At 33.3% G+C, this 17,813-nt stretch overlaps 2 protein-coding genes across 3 annotated transcripts; both read right to left on the minus strand.

Moving 5' to 3' along the window:
- Nucleotides 1–1,853: 1,853 nt before the first annotated feature.
- On the minus strand, nt 1,854–12,425 carry LOC112002245 (putative DNA (cytosine-5)-methyltransferase CMT1). The gene is made up of 22 exons (XM_065772118.1): nt 12,186–12,425; nt 12,036–12,076; nt 11,846–11,951; nt 8,180–8,287; nt 7,972–8,091; nt 7,772–7,871; nt 7,452–7,657; nt 7,297–7,362; nt 7,035–7,211; nt 6,835–6,951; nt 6,419–6,477; nt 6,234–6,300; nt 5,767–6,096; nt 5,511–5,579; nt 5,350–5,436; nt 5,179–5,266; nt 3,783–3,904; nt 3,580–3,684; nt 3,425–3,474; nt 3,263–3,332; nt 3,059–3,162; nt 1,854–2,393 (listed from the first exon to the last, which is right to left on the minus strand). The coding sequence occupies exons 1-22, from the start codon at nt 12,357–12,359 to the stop codon at nt 2,234–2,236; spliced, it is 2,526 nt and encodes an 841-aa protein (XP_065628190.1). The 5' UTR covers nt 12,360–12,425; the 3' UTR covers nt 1,854–2,233.
- Nucleotides 12,426–13,891: 1,466 nt separating this feature from the next.
- LOC112002234 (pentatricopeptide repeat-containing protein At2g17670) lies at nt 13,892–16,813 on the minus strand. Of its 2 annotated transcripts, none has more exons than XM_065772119.1 (2): nt 15,231–16,813; nt 13,892–14,419 (listed from the first exon to the last, which is right to left on the minus strand). In XM_065772119.1, the coding sequence occupies exon 1, from the start codon at nt 16,638–16,640 to the stop codon at nt 15,234–15,236; it is 1,407 nt and encodes a 468-aa protein (XP_065628191.1). In that variant the 5' UTR covers nt 16,641–16,813; the 3' UTR covers nt 13,892–14,419; nt 15,231–15,233. The 2 variants fall into 2 exon arrangements, with proteins under 2 accessions (XP_065628191.1, XP_023890157.2); XM_024034389.2 differs by having other exon boundaries at nt 13,892–14,463; nt 15,231–16,812.
- Nucleotides 16,814–17,813: the final 1,000 nt, after the last annotated feature.

Raw genomic sequence — 17,813 nt, forward strand, 5'->3', positions numbered from 1 at the left:
GAAGTTATTTATCTTTATTTATTTTTTTGGTATGGTACTTTACTTCAAGAAATAAAGTATAGGTAATTTTTTTTCACTTTTTTTTTTTTGTAAATTTTATATTATTAAATAGATTATAAATATTTAAGATAGTAATTAATTTTTAGAATGTGAACCATGAGTGATTTATCTTTATCTTTTTGTTTTCTTTTTGTTTTTGTATGGTACTTTATTTTCAAGAAATCAAGTATTGGATAATTTTTTTTCACTTTTTTTTTCTATTATAAATTTTAATTATTAAGTTGATTATAAAATATTTAAGATAGTAATTATTTTATAAAGTGTGGACCGTAGAGTGATTTATCTTTTTTTTTTCTTTTTGTATGATACTTTACTTTCAAGAAATCAAGTACTAAGTAAACTTTTTTTTCACTTTTTTTTCTTTTGTAAATTTTATATTATTAAGTGGATTATAAATATTTAAGATAGTAATTACTATTTGAAGTGTGAACCGTGGAGTGATTTATCTTTATCTTTTTTTCTTTTTGTATGATACTTTACTTTCAAGAAATCAAGTATAAGGTAAATTATTTTTTTTCACTTTTTTTTCTTTTGTAAATTTTATATTATTAAATGGATTATAAATATTAAAGATAGTAATTAGTATTTAGAGTATGAAGTATGGAATGATTTTTCTTTTTCTTTTTGTATGGTACTTTACTTTCAAGAAATAAAGTACTAAGTAAATTTATGAAATATAATTTTTGTCAATTGAGGTAATCGGTAAAGTAATAAAGTAATAAACTTTACCCACTAGCTATATATGAATAAACTTTTTTTTTTCCCGATTTCATTGTGTAGTAGTATTTTGTTTACAAAGTAATTGATTGAATGTGAGAGTATTGAATGTTTCAATAGTTATAACTATGAATAAAACATGGGCAATGAGGTTAACTATATTTAAGAGTTGTTTCAATGAATTTATTACCTCTTGTCTTTATATTTCATTTTAATTTATCTTTTAACCGTAAGTCAAGATGTGTTTTTATCTTCTTTTTTTTTTTTTTTCTTTTTAAGAAAGATGTGTTTTTATCCTTAATTTGTGTTTTTGAAATTTTTTTTTAGAATAGATAATTACAACATGTTACTAATCTTACAACTTAAATTCTTTCCTCTCTAAACCCCCCAAACACTCTATGCATGGAAAGTTGCCTATTTAACTACAAGACCCTTACCTTGAGAAATTAAATTTAAACTAAATATCCGTTTGAATACACTTATTTTGCGTCCACGACCACGTTTCCTTCCTTTTATTTTTATTTTTTTTCAGACACATGTTTTGACTTTTCTTCCATGAACTCACGCGTCCAACAAACTTCACTTTTCAGCCACTTTTTTATTAAAAATAAGTCTCATGACACTATTCACACATTTAAAAATTATTTGCTACAATATTTTCAATTTTCAATTTCAACAAAATAAATTCTATCCAAACAAATCTTAAACATCAAAGGTAGTTTTGGAAATAAAGAAAAATGATATCAAGGAGTTAATAATATGTTCTAAATATATGCATCACCAAAACCGAGATCTTTACTCTTAACAATATTGTTCTTAGTTTTCATAATCGAAAACAAGATCATGAGTTTTCCTAATATTTAATTATTGTGTAAGGTTGAAAATATGAGCTTAATCAAGCCTCTTTAACAAAGCAAAAATTGCAGAGTTTTTATTTTATTGTGCATATTAGAATCAGTAGCGCATATTCTTAAAAGGGAGGCTGATTTGGCACCAGCTTAGTTTCTTCAGTACTGTACTGGATTTACCAAATTTTCATTTTCTACTTAACAGTTTTCCAGCAATCAAAACAGGAATAAAAACTAGAGTAACTTCTCATCAAATAAAATTACCCAAAATGGGGAAAAAAATATAATACATGATGCAAAGAAACCTACTTAAACAAAGGGAAGCAAAAAAAACTCATGATCATTATCAAAGTGAAAAAAGAATACTCTTATCAAAGTGAAGAAAGAATCCTCTTTTTATTCTTTTTGAAAAAAAAGGAATCTGTACCTCTACACTCTTGTTTATAGCCATATTTCAAGCTAAAATGAAGCAATTCATTCCGTTTATAGGTAGAACCATATGTCAGCTGGGAGAAACCTTGTATTATATGAATGGCAGATAAATCTGTTCAAAAAAGGCTGGAGATTAAATCTGCAATCCTTTCAACAACCTTAATTGAGAGATCTCCTTAGGTTTGTGCCAAAGATGACCGAGCAAGACAATTAGGGAACTTCAGAGGAACAGTTGTTACCGGCTGGTCATTAGATAATCCTTGGCAAGCCAAACCAAATGCGTATCCTAGTGCAAGAGCAACAGGAAAAGCTACAGCATTCCCAACTTGTATGTACCTGAAAAATGGAAATGGTAAAGACTAGCAAGATAATGAACAAAAACATTGTTGGAGGGTACATTTCACTTTCCATGTCAATGAAGACCAGATCCAGGCATTGATTACTAGAGAAAATCGTGGGATTGAGACAATTAATAAGCAATTCAAATTCAAATTATTTTTCACTTTTATATCTAATCCCATTATAAATGTGGGGTTACCTTGTAATGTGTTACCAATCAAGTGAATTCAAAATGTAATCTTTTCCGTTCTTTCTTCCTCATATTTTCTATATGTTCCATACTATTTCAGATTTTCACAACACAAACCTTCAGAGTGATGAAGATAATGATAGCAGAGTATAGGAAAAACATTAATGAAACACAAAATATCTTAGAGTAAAACTCTGGCAAGGGCAATAAGAGACCTCAAAAACTTAAAACACTAGAACATCTAATAATCTCAACAAACAAAGATATAATATTTAATAATTCCCAAAGCTTATTCCAAAATTAAATTAAATTAAAAAAAAATGAGAATAAAAACCGCAGCATTTTCCCTTGCTGAATACTGAACCAGAGGCAGATAACCAAGCCCAGCTTAGGAGAGAATAATACTGCACAAGATACCAAAACTTCCCTATCCTTATACACCAGGTAGAAATTTAGAGCATATTAAATATACCTCTCTTTGACAGGCCCAGAAAGTTGATAACAATCAGGGAATCCTTGTAGTCTAGCATTTTCACGTATTGTCAGCACTCGATCTTGCAAAGGGTGAAGAAGAGTCTACCAAAATAATGAGTATGAGCTAAGAGATTTCATAAAAATGGAGACATGCACACACGCTCACCCACAAAAATATGATATATATTAAGAGAAGAAAAACCTTCTTGTGAGGTTCTGCCCTTGTCACGACTGTTGGGACAATTTCATCCCACCATAACCGACCAAATGGCCTGAATTCCAGCTCGTATATAAGAAATTTATAAATTAATATAAAGAGTGAAATTCAGAATTTATTTAAAACAACAACAAAAAATGCATTTACTTTGTTGATATCCCACGCCTTTGGACAAAGCTCATAGCATATTCAGGGACCTGTATATATTAATACAAATTAGAGAAAATTTCGGGTTAGAGGTGAGATTTGAGTGTGGAAAGGGAGGGTAATGTGACAAAGAAGATGACTGAAAAATTTATTACCAGAGGTTTACCAGAAGGAAGCATCACTCTTTCCATTGACGGATCCCATTCTACCTTATTATCTGGACCAACCAACACACCAGGCAGGTCCCTAAAATTTGCACCCTAGGAGAAAATGAGTACAATGATTGAAGGCACTCAAACAATATGCATTGGAAGCATGTTTTTTAATTAAATCAAAAAGTTTTAAGCAATGAATCAACCTTCTTCTTTGGAATAAGGCAAACTCTATCCAAATCATCTTTGCTCAACTTCAAAGGTCGATGATCATACAGCATTGAAGTTTGTGGTACACTTTGAATGTCAGCCATGCAACTCACCATATCTTAGATCGGAGAAATTTATAATCAAACCACATTCATACTCCAAATTATGTAGATAAGAGACAGAGAACAATAAATAAACTATAAAAGCACGCTATTTACTATCCATGAATCTATACTGATAGATAAATGCATGTGAATTAGTTTCACATAGTTTCTGATAATTATGACATTCATAACATCAATAACCACCATGAGGGAGATACCATCACTGCAATCAACCATAAGGAAAAGGCCATAGCAAAAGGTTGAAACAAAGAAAATCTGAAAATAGGGAAAAAGAATTTGCAATTAACTATTCTTATTTCAAAGGCATGGTATGGTTATCATTTCAGTAGGCAAATAGGGAGTTAAAAAAAAGAGTCTGGAAGAACCAGCCAGAAAAAACTACTCTGCCAAAGAATTTATGCATAAATAGTTTTCACAAATATCTGGATAATAATGCCGGAAATTACAAGGGGGAGAAGGACAAGAGAACGGCCATGGGAGAGAACATAAGTTTTGTCACTGCATCTTTGCATGAACCAAAATAACTACAGAATCAACAAATTTTTGAACCAAAGAGCTGGTTAGTGTTTATTATACAAAAGACTTTTGCTGCATTCCAGCTACTATAATATATTGTAAAGAGCTATGTAGCACCAGACACGGCTAAAATTGCCAAATACCTACCTGTGTGGGTAGCCAGTGCAACTTAGGTGTTTAATTTATTTGAACTCTTGGCTTGTACTTTAGACAACATTTCAGTGATGTCACTGTACTTCTTTGCTATTTATTGTTGCCTTTAAATTAATTTTACTTATGTTTTCATGAATTTTATTGTTGTTACTTAATTTTTAAACCTAAAATAAATTATTGTTGTTACATCTAAAAATATTAATTAATTATTTAATTAATTAATTGCCGTACCCTAGATATGTCATACCTAGTTTTTCCAGAAATGTAGTACTCCCGTAGTCATAACAGTATTGTACCCATACCCGTGTAATACTGTGCAACTTAGGCTAAGAGAAACCAAAGCAAGATTACGAATAAAAAAAATCCAAAAAATTATTTTATTGGTTACATTTAGACAAGTAAATGCAATATAACTAGCTCGAGTAGAATAGAACAAAACATTGGGTTTAAGTCATAAATAATATTATCAACCAAAAAGACTATTTTATACGCAATCCACTATTGGCCCATGACTGGATAGTAAAGTAACAAGGACAAAGTAAAATATCCATTTAAAATAGGACTTGTCTATGTCAAAGCATAAGAATTTCAAGCTCACCATTTCTTTTCAATCTAATATATCTTTGGAACTCTGTACGAGCTGTTGTACCGTAATTCCTTACATCCTCACTTTCATCATTTGTGACCTAGAAAAATGGGAAGAAAAATCAGTATAAAGTACATAAAATAACAACATATATGAATAAATGATTAACAGAATAACACGTACAGGTGGCAGATCAGATATTGCATTCTCAAGACAAAGAGCCTCTTGCAGCATACAATGCTCATCAATAACAGAACCAACATGTATTTCCTGAGATTATGACAAACTCTGTAATTATTTACCAAAGCTGAGAATACAAAGGCAAATAGAAATACCAAACTCACCTCAAATTCATTTGGAAGGAATTTTCTCGCATTGACTTTGTGAGTTGGCAACGGATATTGAGGCAATTTTTGAACAATGAAAAATAATCATTAAAATTAAATATCTTATGATTTAATGATACAAATGATACACGTCACGTCCAGATTAATTTGTTAGAATCCATAGCCAACCCCAGAATTTGGGACTAAGGCTTTGTTATTGTTGTTTCTATTTCTCACGATTTAATCATATAAAAATAGTTATATATTTACTAACCTCTGTAGGGCAAGCACCCCACAAGAACACCCGCATCCGAAATTGTGGCAAACCATAAGATCCTGCAGCCATCATACCCAATCTTGCTTGATAATTCATGGAAACAAGACGTCCTATGGCGTAACGCCCCAAAAAACCACCTGCAAACTTCAATATATCAACAACGTTCTCCATCAAAACATATCTTGGCTTCAAGTGCTCAATGATATCCATGAACACCAGCAACTGACGGTTCTTCACATCATCTAAGGGAGCCTCTTGATTTCTAAAGCGGTTGAAACCACTTACTCCTTGACAAGGAGGGCCCCCACAAATGAAGTCAACATCACCCTGCATTAACAACCAAAAGTTAGTAACCTCATACAGAGAACATAAGTATATGGATAAAAATTATGAAGTTGACTGCCACAAAAATGAAAATGCAAGCTAAGAAAGATAAATTATAAATGAAGGAGAAAATAACTTACAGGAAGTGGCAATATTTTTGACTTATACCCTTTCGTCACAAATTCTTTCAGTTTTTCTTTGCATTGGCTGGTGGAAATATAAGTGAATTTATAAATGACAAAGGTGGAAAAAATAAATTAAGCAAAACAATAATGATAATGATGGTGACAGTGACAGTGACAGTGACGGCAAGGAAATACACTACCTTAAGCCCTCGATAGGCTCCCAAGTGTCCTCACTAGAACCATAACCCTTCCAACGAACCTGAAGTATTTCATACATAAATGATAATTATTGATATATAAATGAACCCAACTTTTGCCAAACAAAGTTGCCTGTTAACATAAAGTAAGCAATCCTTGCAGATACGGGGAATTGAGCAGCAAGCCTTAATTTGAAATTCTTGCTAAGTACTAACAGCAAGCCTTACAAGCAATAGGACTGGTTTCTGTGGCAGTTATATGTAATATTTAACCTCCTAACTTATTAGTTATTAAAACATTATGGAGAACAAAGAAAAAAGAAACAGTCATTAAAATTTGTTTAATACAAGGTACATAGCCGTGAAACTAATCAAGTACATGTCATGTATGCCTTTCACAAATTTGAGGTTTACGATACCTTAAAGTATAATCCAGGTTTCTTTATCTTATTGGGATCACCATAGCAGACAGCTAATAAATTTTGCACTTCAAAGTCCACATCTGGAACCATAGAGCCTTCATCACCATCATCATCCTCCTCTTCATCATTATCATTGTCTTGGGATCACCATAGCAGACAGCTAATAAATTTTGCACTTCAAAGTCCACATCTGGAACCATAGAGCCTTCATCACCATCATCATCCTCCTCTTCATCATTATCATTGTCATCAGCCCTTTCTAGATCAGAATTCTGTTCTGGTAACTGATCTGATCCAAACAATGAGAAATCCTCGCACAGCTTTGTCCATGCTTTCAATAAAGCTAAAAAGTCTTCCGCTGCTTCATTTCTCACCTGATCAGCAGTTACAAAATATATATTTAAATTCATAAAGAAATAGATAAAAATATAAAGAACAAGAAAGAACACTAAGTATTACCTCGGTTTTAGCGTGATTCAACCTCAAACTTTCACAAGCATGAGGATTTATGTCAACAGCCCACCTCTTTATAGCCAAATACAGACTTATAGTGTTAATGAGCTTGAATGAATAAAATAAAATGAAAATAATCCAAATGTTTCTTGAAAACTTACAGGGAGAAGTTTAACGCCTGATATAACTGCACCTATACTAAGACCTGTAGACATCGCACCACAACCAGAGTATAGATCCAATAAAGTCATCTCTGACTTTTTTGACTCTTCAATGGCAACAATAGCATCACCAATTGGGCGGTTTGACTTGGTATCACTCGAAATTGAAGATTTATCATTCTCCGTTTTAGACTGCCCTAAGTTATCTACGTGAGCAATCAAAATATGTTAGTAAAAATCAAATTTCATTAAGAATAAAAATTATTGCTCTCTCAACTAATAATAAATAAATAAAATGACCCAAAATAGTAATAAATTACCAATGACAATGTTTGCAAAAGTCAGATATGATAATGAATATTTCATATCATAATAAAGGTCACAAGGAGGGATTGTTTTCTCCTTAGTAACCAAGTCAACCTGTACAAAAATTTAATTCGATCATAAACTTTTTAACAAACATGCACAGGTTAACAGCTATTGTAGGAAAATAACTATGGTAGTTAATAAGCACCCTTACATTTGGGGAAACTAGGGCAATTTTCACTTTAGAGACGATGCAATTTAATGGATTTTCATCCTTTACATCAGATAAAAACACTCTTCTTTTGTCAATAAGTTCTGCATGGTCCTTGATAACCTATAAGCATCCAACATTTAAAGATCAACGAACTAGATAAATCCCACCCCTATATTTGTATGAAATAGACAAGTAGAGTTTATCTTACAGTGTCTTCTGCCCTGTAAAACCATTGAGCAGTAAAATATAGTTCTCTGTCAATTCCCTCAAACAGCTCTATAATTCTTGCAATATAGTCTGGCTTTCCATCTTCAGCCTAAAAGTAGTAAAACCAACATATAAGCAAATAAATGATAGAAAATAGAGACTGATGGGAAATTCAAACAACCAATTTTCAATTAACCCATACAATTTAGCATCATCAAAAGTTGACCATTGAGATGGAGTTATATCATCTACATTCCTTTAACTTTTTTTTTTTTTTTTGAATAACCTCCATTGATTTCTCTTATTTAATTCCCCGCTTGATTGCTAAGAAATATAAAAAATAAATACTTAGATCTTAGAATAAAAAGAATCTCATTGATTTCACTTCTGCTATTTTCATCATTAGAACTTAAATGTAGAAAGAAAGAGGAAATCAAACCTCAACCAATTTTAACCAAGAATTCGTTATACATGTATTAAGCATTAATGCAAGATCTTCTTTTACAAGGTATCAAATTAATTGAAACTTTTGTGATTAACTTTAAGTTTTGTGCTTCTAGAATTTCTTTGAAACCAAACAGAGTTTGAACCTTTTGTTTAATTTTTTGATAAATAATCTACTAATATCAACCCTTCTTTTGGGTGGCCCATAAATATCAATTTACAATCAAAGGTATACATGCATATTCAAAAGTCACACTAAATCATAAATTAAGTCAAAACATACTAAAATTGTGGGATGAAACTCATAATCTCATATAAATCAATTTAATGCAACACCATATCTCCATATGGTAATTGAAGCCAAACAAGAGCAAACCAAATGCAATTCATTCCTCCATTTGAAAGGAATGGCAGCTCACTCAATCTTATCTCTTTTGTGTGCCAAGCCTATTGTAGTTTTACATATTTCTATGAATTCCATCAACATCCATTGCCCATCTTCAAAACAACATACACAACCTAGAACCAAAATGCTCATTAAAAATACCATTATCATGCAACAATTTCAACAACAAGATGAAAAAAATTCATAAAATTGGATCCCCCCTAGACCCATATCAAACCATTTCAAGACATAAATCATTGCAACAATTCACCGAAAGTTCAAGTAAAGTGAAAAACATTATTCGCAAGCACAAACTTTTGGCTACAGGGCTTCACCACCAAGGCCAAGCCTCCCAGGGACATCCAAACCTTACATTTCAACATCCAATCACCCCTAGATCATCAATACCCATCAACTCCAAGTTACCATTTTTTGCAATGAGTAATTTCATTTATCAAAAGAGAATAGAATACAATTGAACCAAGAAACAACAAAAGCAACACCAGTAGCAAAGATTGCTGAAGACTTAACCTACTTTAGCCATTAGCCAAGCAATCTAGCACAAAGTAACCTTATTCCTTGCATAATATCAGACCAATTAGTTAGGCTCTTCCTGGAAAAACACAATCTCAAAGCTTGCTGTCCAATTCCTTTAGTGAAATGATAGTCAAAAATAAATTATCTCTACATTCTATCTTTTCTTGGCAAAATACACATTAAATTTCCATTAGAGTCCCACTTAGCTAGCCTATCTGATTTGGTTAAGCTATACTCAACAGACAGCCTGCTTATAAGTGTCAAGGAATAGCATAAAAAAAAATAATAAAAAAAATATCATTCTTCACCATTCAACCAGTATTTGTCAGGTTCAAAACTCATTCCAAGCTAAATTACATATGCAATGTTGGAGAAGAAATCTAATGAAATGTCATTTTCCCCAAAGTTGCTTGATGCAAAGATATGCACCTTGAATAGTGACTAGACTTTTAGTCATCAACATCACAAATCATTAAAGTGCATTTGGATGAAACTTTTTGCAAAATATTTTAGTTACTTATTTGCTGAAATTTGATTATAGTATAGTTGTACCTATAAAAAGTGAAACTTTAAAAAGTTGCACATAAGCAAAATAGATAAAAGAAAAAAAACCAATGTCAAACAGACTAAACTATTTGCAAAATGTTAGGAATGCTACAAGCATATGGATAATAATTGTTGTATTGAGATTTAGTTAGTTAGTTAGTTAATTACAATTCCAAGTATGTTAATCACATTTAGCACATGTTGGAATTATTAATACACATGGGGAATAATAAAACCAATAGGACAAGACCATGTGAGCCAATGATATTAGAGCTAGTCTCCTAGAAATACATGATTGTAATTCAACACTAGATATCAATTGAAAAATAAACCAATTTCTTTGTGCATTAGTGTATATCTCTCTCTCTCTCTCTCTCTCTCTCTCTCTCTCTATGGAGGGTGACTACCTCGAATTAAGTCAATTTTCCTACAATTCCCATCAATCCCCCTATAATTCCTATCCAATCCCATTAGGAACCACTAGGTTCCTAACGTTTGATATCAAATCCAACCACCACCCCTAGTAATCGGTCATAGCTCATTGAGTATGGGATCAAATGAATTGCAACTTTGTAGTCAAATCCTAGAAGAGGCAACCTAAAGGCTAGATTAAAATAACCGATAGGTAAGTGAAGCAACCAAAAGAAAAAGAGCTATCATCGGGTCAATGTCGCTGGAGTGAGCCATCATGGATGTTGGTTGCAGAACATGGCGATATGTTATGATCCTAGTGTCTCACATGGATTAAATGTAAGTTTAACCATGTGTTTATAAGCTCTTGGGGACCCTCACCTTGCAAGCTAATTTTCAAAGGTGAGTTCTACCCATGAGTTCCTTACACAAAACAGCTGCACCTTAGTACATTTTGCATGGAATTCAAGCATTTTTTTTTTTTACTAAACATCAGATATTTCTCATGTGTCAATAGCTGCCAAACAGTTCAGAACATAAACCCAATTCACTATTTCATATGCTCTGCATCAAGTTTACCTTAATGGTGCATTTAGCATGAGAAGAATATCTATGGAAATTCTTTAGCACTTCTTGTGCAAGCAGTAAGTTCTCTCCAAAGTTCAATGTTGTTAAAAGCGCACTTAAAGATAAAATTTCAAAGCCCCAAGATTTAAGCACTTCACTTAGCCAAAGTAAAATTTAGTCACTTTATTATGAATGGATCCACTTGGCCAAAGCAAAGCTCATCCAGTGAATGAGGCAGCTATGGTGCTTTTTGAAGAAGCACAAAACACGCAAATGAACACTTTTAGCAAAAAAAAAAAATATGAATCATAAAAAATTAACTACTCAATCTTGACAAAGATGACATTTACCATTGATTAGTTATACAAATATATTCCTAAGGCACTGTACTAGACAACAATTTTTTTTTTGTTTACATGTCAAAAGACATGAACAGGGTTAATTTACTATTCTTTTGCTTTTTGGTCTTTGCCATTGGGCCCACAAGAATTATAAAAAATGTTATGTTTAAACTCTAAATTAGTGATATTATCTATTGATAATCATTTTCAAATTTACTATAAGAAATTGAACTAGTTTTGCATAATAATTTGCAAGTGACATTATAGTTATCAAGATCCAATCCTATTCAAGACCTAAGTCTTTCATATAACTCCAATCAAGGTTTATTGTATCTAATCATACTTGAAGTGCAAGTAAAGTAATCTTAATCTTATTCTTAGTCTTTCACATGACCATGTTTTATCTATTCTAATACAAACAAAATCATCCATATACCTGAACATAAGCATCATCATTAAGATTATAGATAGAGCCATCTATCATAGCTTGAGTATAGTGGCATCTTGCTTGCAAAACCTCCTTGTCTTCGCTCTTTGATCCCCTACACCAATGTCACCAACCAAATTGTTTAAACCCATAATAATCCCATCAAATAATTCAAAATCCTCTTAACAAGGAAACTCACTCTTCTTTGCTCCCAGCTACCTCCTCTCTCTTCACCTTACTCTGAATCAAAAATTAGAAAACAACACATTAAGATAAAAAAAAAAAAGAACAAGAAACGAAGATTTTGAAAGCAATGAGGTAGTAGTGAAAGGGGAAAGGGAGAAGCCACCTTTGATTGGTAGCGGTGGGGCCATCTGTCACTGGCTTCGGTGGCGGAAAGGGGTTTTCCGACGAAACAAACGTCGGAATTTGTTGTGTCGCGGTTTGCATTTTTTCTCCGCTTAGTCGGTACCAAAGTAGAAATCAATTCATCGTTCTCACGATCTTTGGATTTCGTCGCCATTTGAGACTTCAGAGAGTTGAGAGAGAGAGTCTGGCTGAGTATAGAGAGAAGTAGAAAAAACTAAAAAGAGCTGGAAATTGGGATGGGCTTTTTTGAAGTTTAAGCGGGCTTTTCAAATTTTTTATTAGTTTTTTTTTTTTTTTTTTTACTTTTCGTGAATTGGGCGGGAGCAGAGTTCCGGGAATTCGGGGGTCAGCTATGGTGCACGACCAACCAATTATGTTGTGTCACGCATGACGGCATGAGACTTTCTTTTAAATTCTTTACCTCTCCTTTTTCAACATTTTCTTTTTCATCATTTTTTTTTAGACTGAGGATATGTTTAGATACTGTTTATTTGTTGAAAATTTAAAATTTATAGTTAAAAATACTGTAATAAAATAATTTTTAAATGTGTAAATAATATTATAGGACTCAAAAATGCTTATAAATCTGTGTTTTACTAACTTTTGTGGGTCTATGAACAATACTCATAAGACCCACTAAAAAACACAGATGCACAGACCAAGCAAAACGTACACCAAGTTAACGTAAAACAGTAAAAACTAAATTGACAAATGGGCAATTCATTTCATGATTTCATCAGCTAAGGTAAAATTCACTTGTAATATTAGTTCTTTTTTGAAAGTAGTGAGGATAGTTTTGACCTAAAAAAATATAAAAGTGGATAATCAAGCCTCTTTTTCCAATTATATAAATTAGTCTCATGCACATATAAGAGACTTTAGTTTCTTTTTCCAGATTCATTTTGTAATATTCTATTTAAAATGAATAATATGTACAAAAAAAAAAAAAAAGTTAAAGTGTCTCGTGGACAAAAAATGTAATAGATTTTTTTTTTTTTTTTTTTGAGAAGTAGGATATGAGTGTCTCATGAACAAAAAATGTAATAGTTTGACACTTTGACTAGAGATCGTGACACCACTTTCTTATAATAATATTTTTATTTTTAAAAAAAATGTTTCAATGCCTATTTTACCTATTTATCTTTTTATTTCCTTCCAATTTATCTTTTAAACATTAGTCAAAATGTATTTGTCCTCAATTTGTGTTTTCGGGAAAATGAATTTGAACTAAACATTAAGGTATTGCCATCAAAGAGTTAATAATTTGGTCTAAATACGTGCATAACCAAAACAGATATCGACAATATTGTTCCTACTTTTCATGACCAAAAACGAGATCAAAAGTACACGAGTTTTCCTTATATGCAAATAGCAAATAAGAGAACAGGTTAAATGAAAAAGTCAGGGTCAAATGGACACAAATGAATAACTAAAATGTCTTATATCTTCCTTCTTTGCAGATCAGGTTTTGTCCAATTTCTATTGTATTTTGAACACTACTTCAGTACTTCCTCTTACATAGCTATAAAGCTCACTAATTAAATTTATATCGAACTCACCATTTATGTGAGAAGAGGAAACATTGCTCTTAGAATATTATTTAATTTTAGGGGGGAGAGGGTGAGTTCAAAAAGATTATGATACAGCAGAGCATGATTTTTTCAAGCCATACAGAAAACAAGTCCATACCAAAAAGCAGTTCCCCCTTTGAATTGAAATGAATACATCATAGCAGATACAAAAAGATGATTATTACACGAGCAGATGATCTTTTGCCACAGAAAAATCATGTACATAGTGATGAGCACAGCATGATCTCAGATTAGCTAATCAACTAATGAGCCGAGAGTATGGTAGACTAATGCCAAAAGATAAAAATACCATTAGAATGTCCAAGGAGTGAGGTGGTAAGACTAATACCAAAAAATAAAATTATGTGATCTTATAGTTCTCCTGGCTCTACCTGCTTGAGGTGGCAATATTGCTCTCTCAATTCATTCATATATTGCCCTCTTAATTCATTCAGCTAAAATGCCACAGGCCTTTTGCCGTACAGGGATGGTATTATAGATATCCTGGACAACAGCTTCGAGTTTGGGACCTTCCAATCAGGGCTTTATATTACCACCAGATGATTCTCGAAAGAGGAGTTGGGCTCGGATGCAGAGTGCCTGAAGGAATGCTCTAGTATAATATATGCACACAATCTTCTCTCTGGACAAGAAGTGTTCATTGTCAACTCAAAACAACAACAGAACCTACATCAGGAAGTCAGGAGATGTCACTTCTGTAAGCACCATCCAGAAAGAGAAACATGCAACTCCTTTTTTTTTTTTTATGAGAAGTTTTAGTCCCAAGGGAAAGGGAGATTCTAAAAACAGGCAACAGCTCTATTTGTAGAGCTAGACAAATGATAAGATAGCCATATGTCTATGAGTGATGCATAGAAAGATGCAGGTCATTTTATTTCCAATGTTGAACAGAGAAGCATGATCAAACAAAATTTGATAAGAATACAGACAAAATCAGAGCAATGTGTATATTAATTAGCGACGCAATAAGTTCATGTTGACATATGTCAAGCATAATCATGATTCACAAAATCATTTTTATTTTCATAAATGACATGGCATTTTGATTTTGGTTAGGATGCCAGAAAATGTCATTATGTTTAAGGCTTTTAGGAAAAGAAACATATGCAACAGCTTTATAAACAAAACTAGTCATATATGGGTGTACAAATAGCCAAAAACCAGGTAGTTATCATGACTAAAGGTGTGGAAATAGCAACATTTAAGCATCAACATAGATAGGTGTTTCTTGTTAAACTTTAATTTGAAAGGCCACATACTCAGGGAAAAAGAGTGCAAAATCATGTCTAAACATAAAGAGATGGCAATGGCATCCAAGCTTTTATTCACTCAGAACACCCAGATTTAAAGGAGGTAATATACACATTGCACACTACTCTCAAGCACCATTCAATCTCTAGATCAACTCATTTGTCTATAATTGAAAAACATACCAGTTAGATAATATTGCCTTGTTCTTTAGCTTTCTTCGCCCACTTAAGTGTACTTTCCAACGTTGAGTAAGCAGCAACATCTGTTAAACTCTTACTCTCAACTGCATAATCAAACACTTCATAAGCCTCTGCTATCCTCCCTTCCCTACAAAGTGCCCTCACAAAGGTAGCATAAGCTGCAGTCTCAAGCTTCATATCCCCCGCTTTCATTACCCCATACAGCTCCTTCGCTTTCTCTAACAGTCTCGCCTTACACAATCCATGAAGCAACGTACTATAAGTACACGAATTCGGACTACACCCCCTCACTTCCATCTCCTCCAACAACGCCAACGCACCCAACGCATCCCCTTCCCGACACAACCCATTCATCAACGAAGTGTACGTAACAGTATCCGGGAAATGACCCTTTTCCGTCATAACCCTTAAAATCTTCTTAGCTTCTTTAACCCGTCCAGACTTGGATAACCCAAAAATCAAAGTGTTGTATGTAACCAAATCAGGTTCCACACCCTCCTCCTTCATTTCATTATAAACCCCAATTGCCTCACTCCCGTTACTCAACATACAATAACCCTTCATAATAGTATTATAAACAAAACAATCAGGCTTAAACCCTTCCTTCTTAAGCACTTTGACCAACCTCGTCGCCTCACGGAGATTCTTCATATTACACACATTATCAATCAATATTGTATAAGTAACAAGATCAGGCTTCAAATCAAAATTATCTCGCATATCTTCAATAAAATCATCAATCAAACTCAAAGACCTAGCCTTGCATAGATGCTTAATAATAAAATTATAAGTATAAGTATCCGGAACAGAGTGTTTTGACGAAAATTCTTTTACCAATTCGACAGCTTGGTCCACGCGACCGGCCAAGCAGAGCGAGCGAATGGCAATATCAGCAGTGACCTTATCGGGAGCGAAGCCGTGGTTGAGCATGAGATTGAGGGCTTGGTGGACAGAGGAGAGGGAGGGATCAGGTGCTCTGCAGGATTGGGAGAGTAAGATGTGGAAGGTGGATCGGTCGGGAGAGAAAGAAGGGTGTGATTTGATCATGTGGTTGAGGAGAGAGATGGAGTCTTGGACGGTGGAGATTGAAGAGTAGGGTTGAAGGAGAGAGTTGTGGAAACGGAGGTCAAGTGGGAATTTGGGGTTGGTGGAAATGATTGAGTTGAAGAGCTTTTTAGCGTCGGAGAGGTTTGGGGATTTGAAAAGGGTTTGGGTTTGGGTTTGAGGAGAGTCGTGGGATTTGGTTTTCTTGGTGGTTGGTTTTCTGGGAAAGTGGTGGGGATTGTGAGGTGGGGTTGTGGTTGTGGACTCTTTGGGAATGAGTGAAGAGGATTGCTTTTTCATGAGAGTTGTTGCAATTGCTGAACGGAGTGATGGTGGAACCTTTCCCATTTTCTTCTTTCTTCTTCTTCTGCTTTTCCTTCTCTCTGTTACTGGTGCTGGAGTGCTACTAGGGTTTTGGCAGGGTTTGAGATTTTGGGTAAAGTTCGAACGTGCCTCACCGTATCCATTTCGTTTTCTTTTGGGCTTTACGCCTAGTAAACTAGTTTAGCTGCCAACTTGGTTAAGCATCCACTTTGGTGAACCTAAAATTTTGTCTATTTGACATTTACAAAAGTCACTTTATCCATTTTATCTCTTCATTCTATAATATACTCAACATCAATGAATTTATATTTTTAGCTATTTGATTAAAATAATACAAATAACTCAATAGAATAATAATAAAAACATCCACCATAAACTTTAGTAACCAACCACAACCACTTCCACCATCAGCCACAACCACCACCACCACCACCACCAGCAGTCCACAATAGGGAAAAAAAAAAAAAAAAAAGCACACAAGACAAAGCAACAATTGTGGCCTTAATCAACAATTAATATATTCATATATTTTATAACGGCACATGAATTCAAAGTTTATAGAACAAGCATTATGCAGAAAAATAACAATGAAGAGAAGAAGAGAGAGAGAGAGCAATAATCGTTTGAGACTTTGAGTTTAAGAATTGAGGATTGAAACTATAAGATAGTAGAGTGAGTAGTATGGCTGAAATTTAAAAAAAGAAAAGAAAAGATATTTATAAGAAGGTTTAGAGATTTAGGGTGTTGTAGGGTTTAGAGGCCTAGAGTTTGTAAAATTCAATTTCCAATATATTCCTTATAAGTTTTGTAATTAATCACTTTTCTTTTTAATTTAAAAATATGTTGGATATAAAAAGTATTTGACAAATCTAAAATAAATAAATATTTATTTGTTATATGAGTTAAATGGGTTGTGTTATGTGGGTCATTTCGGATTAACGCAAATAAATTAGCATGTCAAATGTGTCTACTACGAGTTACGCGGGTTGAATCGCTTATGACACATTTCTTATCGTGTTGCTTTCGGGTTACCCGTTTATGACCCAAACCCATTAAGGGCCCAACCTTAACTTGAAAAAATCCGTGTCAAGTTTGTGTCATGTTAGCGTGTGGGTCTAACATTGACACCCCTACACAAACTCCAATTAGTGCTCAACATTGGTGGAGCCAAAGGTAAATTTTTTGCCTTCTTGCTAC

The sequence above is a fragment of the Quercus suber genome, unplaced genomic scaffold (genome assembly GCF_002906115.3).
Source record: "Quercus suber isolate HL8 unplaced genomic scaffold, Cork oak 2.0 scaffold_54, whole genome shotgun sequence".
Lineage (NCBI taxonomy): Eukaryota > Viridiplantae > Streptophyta > Magnoliopsida > Fagales > Fagaceae > Quercus > Quercus suber.